Source organism: Nicotiana sylvestris, chromosome 8 (genome assembly GCF_000393655.2).
Source record: "Nicotiana sylvestris chromosome 8, ASM39365v2, whole genome shotgun sequence".
Classification (NCBI taxonomy): Eukaryota; Viridiplantae; Streptophyta; class Magnoliopsida; order Solanales; family Solanaceae; genus Nicotiana; species Nicotiana sylvestris.
Window position 1 is genome coordinate 5,083,345 of NC_091064.1, and position 12,807 is coordinate 5,096,151.

The 12,807-nt window shown below is 31.9% G+C and overlaps 1 protein-coding gene across 3 annotated transcripts; it reads left to right on the forward strand.

Moving 5' to 3' along the window:
* The first annotated feature begins 1,799 nt into the window (after positions 1–1,799).
* LOC104239584 (cyclic nucleotide-gated ion channel 4-like) lies at positions 1,800–10,451 on the forward strand. Of its 3 annotated transcripts, none has more exons than XM_009794252.2 (8): positions 1,800–2,446; positions 4,172–4,387; positions 5,557–5,870; positions 6,582–6,690; positions 7,488–7,724; positions 8,213–8,299; positions 9,094–9,359; positions 10,114–10,451. In XM_009794252.2, the coding sequence occupies exons 1-8, from the start codon at positions 1,952–1,954 to the stop codon at positions 10,361–10,363; spliced, it is 1,974 nt and encodes a 657-aa protein (XP_009792554.1). In that variant the 5' UTR covers positions 1,800–1,951; the 3' UTR covers positions 10,364–10,451. The 3 variants fall into 3 exon arrangements, with proteins under 3 accessions (XP_009792554.1, XP_009792556.1, XP_009792557.1); XM_009794254.2 differs by having other exon boundaries at positions 9,103–9,359; XM_009794255.2 differs by lacking the exon at positions 4,172–4,387.
* The last annotated feature ends 2,356 nt before the right edge of the window (positions 10,452–12,807 follow it).

Here is a 12,807-nt window from a genome sequence, read left to right on the forward strand (position 1 = left end):
TATGGGTGAAATTAAAAAATAGCCAGATTTACAAGTGGTAATTGAAAAATAGCCATAGTTTTAAACGTAATCGAAATTTAGCCACTTTTCATGTAAAGATAAATCTGAACGAAAATACTATTCAAAATCCGAAAAATATTCCAGCATAATATATTGGACTCCAGTATACTGGACTTCCAGCATAATATACTAGAGTTCCAGTATAATATACCGGTCCAACATAATATGCTGGAATTTCATACACATGTGTTCCAATCTCCAGTATATTATGCTTGAACTTTTTGTGTGTTGGAGTTCCAGCATAATATGCTAGAAGTTCATACACAGTTGTACTAATCTCCAATATATTATGCTGGAAAACTTTTCTTGTTGCAGCAAAATAGTGGCTATTTTTCAATGACTTCGCAAACACTGGTTATTTTTCAATTACTAGTCCGAAAACTGGCTAACCCGTGCTATTTTCACCAATTATATAAGTCACGTTAATATGATATTGTAAAATAATTATCAGTGTTCATAAGTTAAACTCGATGAAAATCTTGAGGTGATGATTGAAGGAATATTTATGGCAATTAAGATGATGTGTTCAAGTTTCTAACGGCTCTATTTCTCAAAATCGAGCTTCTAAGTCTGTTTTATCGAAAACGATATATGATGTAATAGTAATCTTATAGTAGTAACGTAGATATATATATATATATATATATATATATATATATATATTTTTTCCATATAATTGATTTTGCAAACAAACAAAAAAAGGAAACTACGTCGAAGCTTGTTTTTTTCAAACTTATTCGTGAAATTGACCCTTTTTTTGCCAACCTCTGCAGCTTCCTCCAAATCTTTTCTTGCCTTATTTAAACTTTCCCACATTTTGTCTCCTTATTTCTCACTCTTTTTATTCCAATATTACCCCTTACAACTTTTTTCTCACTTATTATAATGAATTTTATTCTAACATTATAAATAGCTACTTGTCGAAAGATTATCGAAACAATCTCTCTACCTGTATAAAGTAGGGGTAAGGTCTGAGATCCCACTTGTTGGAATACAATTGTTGTTGTTGTTGTTAGCGTAAAATGCTACTTCATTTTTTCTTTATGCGATATATTTTAAGTTTTAATTTGTCTAAAAGATAATGATACTTTTTTATATTTAGAACAATTTAATTTTAAACTCTTCATTTTTAACGTAATGACATAATTTTATAGTCACAAAAAGATTTATAACATATTTTAGACCACAATTTCAACAAAATTTCTTTATTTTGCAGTCAAATACCTTCACAAACGAGACTGAGGGAGTAATAAATTTACTCTAGAATTAATTAAAGATGTCGATAGTAAGTATGCACAGATAATCGAAGAGAAAATAAGTACTTATTACTTAATTCGACCAGTTAAACAACCACTAATTAATCCAGGGAGAACTAAAAAAATTACAGTAATTTAGTTAAATTTCTTTATAATGACGTTGTATATATATAACTAAATGCTTTAACTTATATGTGATGATGATATTTAAGTGTATTTTTATATAATCAATGTAATTTAACCTGTTGAATATAGAACATTATATACCTTATTTTACTCTAATTATTATGGATAATAATTACCTTAAACCCCTACCTAAATATTACCAATCTGCTATCTTTTACTATTTTCATTTTCATTAATAGATGCTACAAATTACCAAAGGGTCAGTCTAGGAAATTCTTCCAATTTGTCTTCTTCTTGAAATTGTTATAAACCCCATACTTTCCTCTAATAACTCAAATATATATTGCATATATTCTCTTCTCTTCCCTTCTAAAACCCAACTAAAATAAACCTTCTCTTCCCACCTCCTTCAATCACTTACTTCCATTACTCTTCACTTTTCTGTCGAAGTCTATCCTGCAGAGGTACTCAAATACAAAAAAGTTACTACTATAAAAAAAAAATTAAAAATGACTAGTCATTACGAGGATATATACAGTGTCAGTGACGACTACAACGAGGACGACGACGACGACGAAGAAATTGTTGAAGAAGAAGAAGAAAATAACTCACAAGAATGTAACAAATTTCAAGAAGGTAGAAATAAAGGAGAATTATTCATAGAATTTTTCTCAAGAAATAAGATAATAGACCCTAGAGCACAATGGGTTCAAGAATGGAACAGAGTATTTTTATTAGCATGTGCCATAGGGCTATTTTTAGACCCTTTATTTTTCTATGCTCTTTCTATAAGTGAGAGTTGCATGTGTCTCTTCGTCGACGGTTGGTTCGCCGTCACCGTGACGGCGCTCCGGTGCATGACCGATGCATTGCACGTGTGGAACATGTGGTTGCAATTCAAGATGATCAACAGATCGCGGCGAAATCATATGGTGGCTCAGCCATACTTTAAGGCGAAGAAGGGTTTCCTTTTTGATCTCTTTGTTATCCTCCCTTTACCCCAGGTGAGTTTGTTCTATTCATTTCTTACGTCCTATGTTCCTCGAACTCTTTAAAAATATCATTGGGTGCGTATAAGATTTTCCAAAAATGGTACATTTTCGGAGGATCCGACACTGGTGCAACATCGTTTTGGAGAGTCCGAACAATATATATAGCTTATGACCACCAGAGTCGGAACTAAGATTTGAAAGTTGATAGGTTCTGAATTTGCCATGAAACCCATAGCTTGTCTTAGTTACCGGGGTTCACAATTAAATGTTTGTACATATTTAATGAATTTCCTAATACTAATACAATATTTAAGCAAAAATGACTGGGTTCGACTGAACTCGCACTCAATGGACTAGCTCAACTTATGGCTCATGCTCTTGAAAGAATCAACAAATAAATCTAGCTAGATTATTCACAATCAGACGTGGACATAGAGTACAATATATAGGTTCACAGGACTCCGATAGTTTTTGCATAGACCCTAAATATATATTAAGAAATTTACTAAATATTCATAAATATTTGGCAGTAAACCCAATTATTAAGGTATATTAATTAATTTGAAGTTTCCGTAAAAACTCATAAGCTTTAAATTTTGAATCCGCTCCGGTTCACAATTTGTTTTATTTTGAATCAAAATGGTGCATATATCTTCTGAGGTATCAATAGTAGATAGAAGGTGATGCCAAATAGTATGATGTATGTTTTGGAATTTAGCATGAAATTATACTAAAAGATGACAAAGCTGGCATGCATGTCATCCGTTGCTTTTGTTGCATGCAGCGACAATAGCAGTAGGCATGTGATATAACCTTGATTTTTAAGGAAATTTGTACAACAAAGTATTATTAGGCGGATACAGAATTTTGAATTTATGAGTTCTGAATTCTTGAAAAGGTTGTTTATTACTATTAGATTTTAAATAAATTATTTATATATCTTTAGTAAATTTCTTAACATAAATATAATTAAGGTTTTGGCCTAAGTTATTGAATTCCGTCGAGCCTAACTAGAATTCTAACTTTGCCTCCGGCTCAGGGGCGGAGCTAGAGTGTAGCTACTGGGTTCGGCCGAACCCAGTAGCTTTGGTTCGAACCCTGTATTTATCTTAAAAAATCCATTGAATATGTATAAATTATTAATTTAGAACCCAGTAGATTAAAAAGATTAGAATTACGAACCCATAAGCTTGAAATCCTAGCTCCGCCTCTGCTCCGGCTATGTGTTTATCTTTGCAAATGACATTTATTTTCGACATATTTTGTGCATGCGGAAGATAACCTCATACGAATGAAAAAGTTAAATTTTTTTCTTATTGCCTTCGTTTTATTTTATGTGAATTTATTTGACGGACCATGAACTTGAAGAAAAACAAAAGAATTTTTAAAATTTATTATCTTAAATATGATATGAGATTAGTATAGCAAATAAAATCATGCAATTAAGAAAAAATATAAGAAGTTTAATATTAAATTATTTTCAAATACAACAAGGTGTCACTATAATTAATTATTTCCACCTCCACATTAATTTTTAACTATTTAGCACCTATGTTGCGCAGACTCTCCAATATGCTGTCATACTCGTGTCTGATTCTTCAAAATACACTACTTTTGGAGGATCCGACACGCACCTGGCGATATTTTCGAAAAGTCCGACCAACATAGCTTAGCATGATAATATAGTTTTCAAATTTTTTGGACGTACTTAATTAATTCACAAAACAAAATTTGCAGCTAGTGATGTGGGTAGGAATCCCAGCTCTATTGGAGAAAGGATCAACAACAACAGTGATGACAGTACTATTAATAATGTTTCTGTTTCAGTATTTGCCCAAAATCTATCACTCCGTTTGCCTCTTGAGAAGAATGCAGAATCTCTCTGGCTACATCTTTGGCACTGTTTGGTGGGGAATTGCTCTTAATACCATTGCTTATTTTGTCGCCTCGCACGTAAGGACGATCTTGTCTTACATTTTGGCACAGTCAGACCTTTCTATAAAAGCTATCCTTTATAATAATACTTTATTATAACGGCTAAGTTTTCTTTGGAACAAATCGTTCATGTTATGTTATAATATATGTTCTCTATAATAGTACTTCAGTATAACAGCCAAACAATTTCAAAACAAACAAGATTGTTATAAAGAGATTTGACTGTACTTACAAATTTTAAAGGAGTAATACTTTTACACCATTAGTCAAATTACTTATAATAACATGTAGTGTAATTGTTTATAACAACATGATCCTATAATTCGAAAAATTAAGTGAGTAGTTTGTTATAACAGGTCAATACATTGGCTTTACTTTTTTTTTTTAGTTCGTTTAAAAAAGAATAAAGTGGCGTCTTTCTATTTGTAGAAACTCTTTATTAGCTTTAAAATTTTCGTTGTATCCCTTAATGAAATGCTCTTGTAGCAATGGAAATGTTAGAATATGTTTAGGATCACAAGTTTTAAGAATAATTTTGATATGTGTCAAAAGTCTGTCTTTCTTTTTTAATTGAATTTCATGTCCCGTCAAAAACTGCTACATAAAATAAAACATATGGGGTATTAAAAGTTCAAAATATATGAACTAAGAACGAGTAATCCACCCATACTTAATTATAGTCTCTCCATTTCAATTTATGTTGCAAAATTTGAATAGACACGGAGTTTAATGGCTTGTTTGGCCATATAAAATTCACTTTTTTTGAAAAAATTTCACTTTTTTCGTAATTAGTGTTTGACCATAAAAATTTCGAATTTCACTTGAAGTTGAATTTTGTAGTTGTTCGGAATTTGAAAAACTCCAAAAAGGTGTTTTTCAAAATTTTCACTTCAAATCACTCACAAAAATCCAAAATAACTCTAAATTGTATTCATGTTCAAACACAACTCTAATTTTTAAATACCATTTTCACTTGAATTTTTTTTACTTTTTTTCCCGAATTTCACAATTCTTATGTCCAAACGCTCACTAAGAAAGAAATAAAAACATTTAAAAATTGTGGTCATAAATATTGAGCAGGCGATATTATTTTTATGTTATGTATATTCGATGTTTTCGTGTGTTTACTTTTTATTTTTATTTTTTAAATCCCCTTGATAAAAATTCTGTTTCCGACACTGGAGCAGGCCGTGGGAGCATGTTGGTACTTGCTAGGAATCCAAAGGGCAGCAAAATGTCTAAAAGAACAGTGCAGAGTTACAAATGGCTGTGGCCTCAAAATGTTGGCATGTCAAGAGCCAATTTACTATGGAACAAGTAATTTAGTGAAGGAAAAAAGTCGATTAATTTGGGGAGAAACCAGTAATGCAAGATTTACATGCTTAAACAATGGAGAAAATTTTGATTATGGAGCTTATAAATGGACTGTTCAACTTTTTGCAAATGAAAATCGTTTTGAGAAGATACTTCTTCCCATCTTTTGGGGTCTCATGACTCTCAGGTAATTTTATTTCGTCCTCCGTTTCAATTTATGTAATAGTATTTTCTTTTTAGTTCGTTAAAAAATTGATAGTTATTTAAATTTTAAAAATTATTCAACTTAAATAAACTTTCATTTTACTCTTAATGGAAAGCTTTTAGAAGTCTACATGCAGTGGCAAAGTCAGAAATTTTTTTAAGGGCGTTCAGACGTAAAAGAAGTAAAAAATTTACTGACAAAGAGTGTTTAATATATGTCATATACGTCTGAAATCTAATATTTTACTTATATATATATACAGTATAATTTTTCGTAATATTTAGACCACCCTTAACAAAAGCTGGCTTCGCCCCTATTTGCATGGTGTAACCGCTCACAATTGTAATAGCCGAAAAATATATAGTTTTTATGTATTAATATCTATTATACATTTTTTTTATACATAGTCAGTGTATATTTTATATATATATTTAATTAGTGATTGTAATTAATTTTGACAGATTGGCCAAATATGTTAATTAACCGTATAATTTTATAGCCAATCAATTCTTTTGGCATGTTCAAAACCGTAAATTTAATTTATTCTTGCCTAGTGAAATTATGCCACATAAATTAAAATAAATTAAAACGGAGAAAGTAATTAGTGGTTTTTCTTTTTGTTTGGTTATGTTTATATTGAGTAAAAAACAAATTAATCAAAGTGGATTATGCATATATGATTATATTGAACAGTACATTTGGGAACTTGGAGAGCACAACAGATTGGCTAGAAGTGATTTTCATAATCATCGTTCTTACCTCTGGGCTAATTCTGGTCACCATGTTTATTGGTAATATCAAGGTAAATTTCCTAATGTTGTAATTACCACTTGATAGAGAAATATTATATTGCTCTAATAAATGGAAAACGTAATAATATGAAGAATTTAACTTATATCTAACACCAATATGATAATGTTTTTTACATTCTTAGTATATGTGTAGCTAGTAGGTAAAATTTTCTTTATTTTTCAAATTTCTAATTCTACTTTTTATGGATGGTTACATGTAGTTATCTTTTAGGTGACCTGATAATATAAAAATATTTTTACCTGTCAATATATGGAAGTTGTAGTTTGACTTAATCTCTTTATGATAATTAAACGGATCCATTTTGCAAGTTTGTTATTACCGGTAGTTCCTACAAAGGATCGGACTAATGACGTATACAATACTTGAATACACGACCTAATAAGAAAAGAATGAAAAAAACGATGTTTCCAGCTTCTGGTCTTTGACATAAAGAAATAAATAATAACGAAGGGGACATTCCCCCCCCCCCCCCTCCAACTTTGAACGGTAGTTATTGCATAGAATAGAAGGAGAAAAATGTCTGTCGTTTAAAGTTGGAGGTGAAGTTTGATACTTAAAGCAAATTTCGGAAGTGCAAATAATTTTCACCCTTTAAGTTATACTCCTATATACGCTGACAGTGTAAAGTTTCTTACGCGTTAATTAATCAGTATCATTTAAGCCTATGATAACAGATGGTTAATTAGCTTTTACTAGTTACCAATTATAAGTAACTCGATCGTATAAATATTTTTTACACTATTAATGCATAAAACGTCGAGGCATATGTTGATACATGAAATGCAGGTGTTCTTGCATGCAACAACATCAAAGAAACAGGCAATGCAACTAAAGATGAGAAATATAGAATGGTGGATGAGGAGAAGACATTTGCCTCGAGAGTTAAAGCAGAGAACTCGAAATTTTGAAAGGCAAAAATGGGCAGCAATGAGAGGAGTTGATGAATGTGAAATGATCAGAAATCTGCCTGAGGGCCTTAGGAGGGACATTAAATATCATCTGTGTTTGGACTTGGTCAGACAGGTAAAGTTTTTGGTGGTTTAACCTATATTTTTAGTTGCTCTAAGATAATAACCGACAAAATGTATATTTTTTAGTATATATATGCAGTATATATAAAAAATTAAAATTATTTTATGTACTTTTTAGCTAGCAAGTGCAATTAACTTCGGTCGACCTGCCAATTTTGTATTTTGCCCATAATTCTTGGTGAAAACGAATTCAGGATTTGAATTTTATGGGTTTCGAGTTTTACAAAAAAACAACTTCAAGTGTTAATAACTGTGTTCTAAATTTAAAATTTATACATATTTAATGAATTTAATAACATAAATACAAAATTTATATCAGACAAACTTACTGGATTTGACCGAACCCGTAAGTTACCACCTAGCTCCGTTGCTGCGTATATTATACATGTGCCGTTATTTTTAACTTAAAGTGATTAAATGTACGACTCTCTCGGTTATTTCTTCTAAATTTTTTTATTCCTAACTAGCTTATTAATTCAGGTGCCTTTGTTTCAACATATGGATAATTTGGTGCTGGAGAACATATGTGATCGCGTGAAGTCCCTGATATTTACTAAGGGCGAAACAGTATGTTCGAATCTCATTAAATTGTTTGTATTATTTAGTAACTCTGATGCAATAAAAGTGAAAATTGAATAACCATTTATAAAATTATTCCTACGTACCTACCGTGATATTTTTGTTGGGAATAAATTCCCACAGAAATAATATTCACGGTAATAAAAGCGGAATAATAATGTAGCACCGAGATACGGTAATTAACAAGAATAAAAGAGTAACAACGACACCAAGATTTTTACGTGGAAAACCCTTTTAATAAGGGAAAAAAATCACGGCCCCGAGAGGAGCAACTGATATCACTATAGTAAGGAATTTTACCCTTTGTAGGTCCGAGTAAAATACTCCAAAGACCACTACAATACTCAAAAGAAATAACCCTCTTTTGATATTCCCACCTCACTACAATATCACTCACTCTCTATTTTCCAAAGACCACTACTCTTTCTTTCTCTCTTTGTTGGTGTGAAGAAATGAGAGTTGAAGCTCTCCTTTTATAGAGCTAGCTTCACTCTCTAAAGCCTACAATATTTGACAATTTATACACACTTTTCACAGTTCAACAAAGTTGGCTACCAACCCAAAGAAATTCAACAAGATTGGCTACCTAACCAAACCAAGTCAACAAGGTTGGCTACCAAACTAAAGAAACTTTTATTAGGCACATGCCTAATACTTCTTCAATGAGATGAACATCATCAATTTTATACCGACTTACTTAAAATTACAACACTAATTTAAAATTCTGAATTTGCCTCTGACTCCATCGTCTTCCCTTTTTTTTTTTTTTTTTTTCCGGTTAGATAACAAAGGAGGGTGATCCAGTTCAGAGAATGTTATTTATAGTAAGAGGTCATCTACAAAGTAGCCAATTATTGAGAGATGGAGTAAAAAGTTGTTGCATGTTAGGTCCCGGCAACTTCAGCGGAGATGAACTTCTGTCGTGGTGCCTCCGGCGGCCTTTTGTAGAGCGGCTACCACCGTCATCGTCGACACTCGTGACGCTCGAGACCACCGAAGCGTTCGGGCTCGAGGCCGAAGACGTCAAGTATGTCACACAACATTTCAGGTCAGTGGCAGTATTTGAGTTACGTGTGTTCAGTTGAATTCAATATTTTTTTACGCAAAACATAAAGGTATATGTAAATAAGCATAAAATTTTAACATATACTCTCTTTGTCCCATTTTAACTATTTGGGGAGTCAACAATTTTTATTTAACTATGACTTTTTTAAAATGTTTTAAAATATTTTGAATTATCATGTGGATCCAGGATTTACTCTAGGGTAATTCAAAATATAAAGAATTAAACACATGAAGAAGTCAAAAGAATTTTCAAAATCTACTATATACATAATGAATAATTTTAACCTTATATATACAATTTTGCATCCCCTAGTTCCCTCCATGCTAACTATGTTGATTTATACTAGTTGTCTTATAATTTTTAGATATGTATATATTAGTTAAACAAAAGTTAAAGATTTTATGTCCAAGTTTACATTGAAAATTATGTACACTGCCACTCGCACTCTGAACCCCTTAACATTCTTTGGGATAGAAGAAATATTAAGTTTTGAACTCATAATTTTAGTAATAAAATTTATTTAGTACTAAGAATTTTAAACAATGAATTCAACAACAACAACAACAAAAAATTCAGTGAAATTTCACAAATGGAATCTCGGAAGGGTAGTGTGTACGCAAACCTTATCCCTACCTTATGAAGGTAGAGAGACTGTTTCCTAAAGGCCCTCGACTCAAGAATTGTAAACAATGAATTCATTGCATTTAAATTCTAAATCCGTCCCTGTTAATTTCAGGTATACATTTGTGAAAGAAAAAGTGAAGAGAAGTGCAAGATATTATTCACCAGGGTGGAGAACTTGGGGTGCTGTTGCTATTCAATTGGCTTGGAGGAGATATAAACATCGTTTAACACTTACTTCTTTGTCATTCATTAGACCAAGAAGGCCATTGTCTCGTTGTTCTTCGTTAGGAGAGGATCGACTTAGAATTTATACTGCTTTGTTAACTTCACCTAAGCCAAATCAAGATGATTTTGATTTCTAAAATCATTTAAGAAAAGGCATTTGTACTGATATATAATACTTATAATTTTCTTTAATTCGATTAATTATTAAAGGTGGTATTCACAGTTACCAACAAGAATTGTGGTGAAGTAGTAAATACTCCTTCATTCTTAATAAGAGGTCACGAGTCCGAACTCTGAGCATAGAATCGTCTTTATTAGAAAGTGCTTTACCCCTCAATATGAGACTTACCGGTGCAAATCCAAATTTAATTGGACCTCAATAAAAATATCGGACATCGGGTGAATAAAAAGAGGTTATATTCATAATTGATAACTTGATTTAATTTGTGTGCAATGACACTCTAAATCTTGACAAGATTAGGGTGTCTATGTTTCTACTTGATCATTATTTCCAAATTAAAAAAGAGAGTATTCTTTCTTAAACAGAACAAAAAGGAAATATGATTACATAAATTAAAATGAAAGGAGTAATTGGATAAGTATATGATAAAATAATTTAGGTGCGCTCAAATTGGACACCATAATTATAAAAAGGAATTAGAAAAAAGAGAGAGCAGACTAGCACCTAAATCCTATGTTGCTAGGACTCTCGCTGGGTGCGTGTCGAATCATCCAAATGTAATGTATTTTTGGATGATCCGACACGAATACAATGATTTTGAAGAGTCCGCGGAACATAGCTAAAATTTGACAGTATTAGGACCCCAACAACTCAAATTCATAACTTTATTCAAACTCTCCTCTCTCATCTCCGGCTTCATAATCTTCCCGGAGAACTCAGCAGTCGACGCCGGCGTCAGCGGAGCAACAACTCGGAATAATTTTGCCGGAGTAGTACCAGAAGAAGAAGAAGAAAAAGCTGCTAATAAATTAGTCTTAGCATGTTGGTGCAATGACCTAAAAGTATAAGTCCATCTAGCAAAACCTTGATCTTTGAATTAATTGTTCTTGGTTTCTGCAAAAATATTTAAGTTTTCGATAAGTTATATTATTCTATATAAAAAGAAAAGAGTTTATTTTTTTTATAAAAAACAAGAGTTGAAGAGTAATGCTAATAAAACTATATTGTGCATTTTTTTCCCCCTCAGGTTTCAAGCGTTTCAACAAGTATATTAAAACATCAAAAATTATTTCGATATCAAGTTATTAAATTCTTGAATTTGGTTCTATTATCTAAGATCAATATCTTAGAAGAGATTAAATTATTTATAAAAGAAATTATTAACAACTTTACATCTTAAAAAGGTGAAAAAAATAGACCTTAATTAAAATATATAGATGAATTGTTGTTTTGTTCTATTATCTGAAAGGGCCCCATTAAAAAGTGGCTTTAGGCCCCCAATTTTCTTGAGCCGCCCCTATACTCTTTCATCGTTAATTAGAGGTTTCGGGTTCGAGCCATGAGTAAGAAGTCGTCTTTGTTAAGGAGCACTTTACCCCTCACCTCTCGGCGTGAATCCAGATTTAGCCAGGTTCACAACACGGATATTATATATCGGGTAAAACTAAAAAAAGAAAGAAGGGTTCTATTCATAATTAATGCTTGGTTTAATTTGTGTACGCTGATAGTCGAGATGTTGACAAAATTAGTGTCTATGTTTTTACTTGATCTTTATTTCCAAATTTTCAGAAACGGATCATTCTTTTTTGAATAGATAAAAACGAACGAAATATGATTACATAAATGAAAGGAGTAACTGAGTAAGTAACTCATAAAATAATTTAGGTGCGCTCAAATTGGACACCATAATTGTAAAAAAGAATTAGGAAAAAAAGAGAGAGTAGACTAGCACTAAAATCCTATGTTGCTAGGACTCTTCGTTAATGCCGCTAATCCTCTAAATATAATATAATTTTGGAGGATCCAATACCGGTATGACGAGATTTTGGAGAGTGTGCATAATATAGCTAAAATCTGATAGTATTAGGACCCCAACAGCTCAAATTCATAACTTTATTCAAACTCTCCTCTGGTTTTCTCATCTCCGGCCTCATAATCTTGCCGGAGAACTCTGAAGCAGTCGAACGTGGCGTCGCCGGAGCAGCAGCTCAGAATAATTTCGCCGGAGTAGCACCGGAAGAAGCTGCTAATAAATTAGTCTTAGCATGTTGGTGCAATGACCTAAAAGTATAAGTCCATCTAGCAAAACCTTGATCTTTTAATGCCTCAATTGCTCCAATACTTACTGCAACAATCCATGTTGATCTCTTTGTAGCTGCTGCTGCTGCTGCTGCAGTCATTTTCTTGATCAAAATATTAAATTTTGCCAGCTCTTTTTAGGAGATAAGTTAATAGATTGAGAAATAGGAAAACTTGATCATGTATATATATATAGTTTAGAGGAGAAAATATTGATAAATGGTCCCTTATGTTTGAAGTAGGTTTAAAATAGTCCCTTAAATATACTTGTGAATGGCTTCAGTCATTTAAGTTTGTCAAAATCGAATACTTTTGATCTTT

What these genes read in the sequence shown, in the direction of transcription:
- LOC104239584 (XM_009794252.2), top strand. Translation starts at nt 1,952, where the DNA reads ATGACTAGTCATTACGAGGATATATACAGTGTCAGTGACGACTACAAC. An exon ending in TGTTTATTGGTAATATCAAG is followed by an intron (nt 6,691 to 7,487) that starts GTAAATTTCCTA and finishes CATGAAATGCAG; the next exon opens with GTGTTCTTGCATGCAACAAC. An exon ending in TATTTACTAAGGGCGAAACA is followed by an intron (nt 8,300 to 9,093) that starts GTATGTTCGAAT and finishes TTTTCCGGTTAG; the next exon opens with ATAACAAAGGAGGGTGATCC.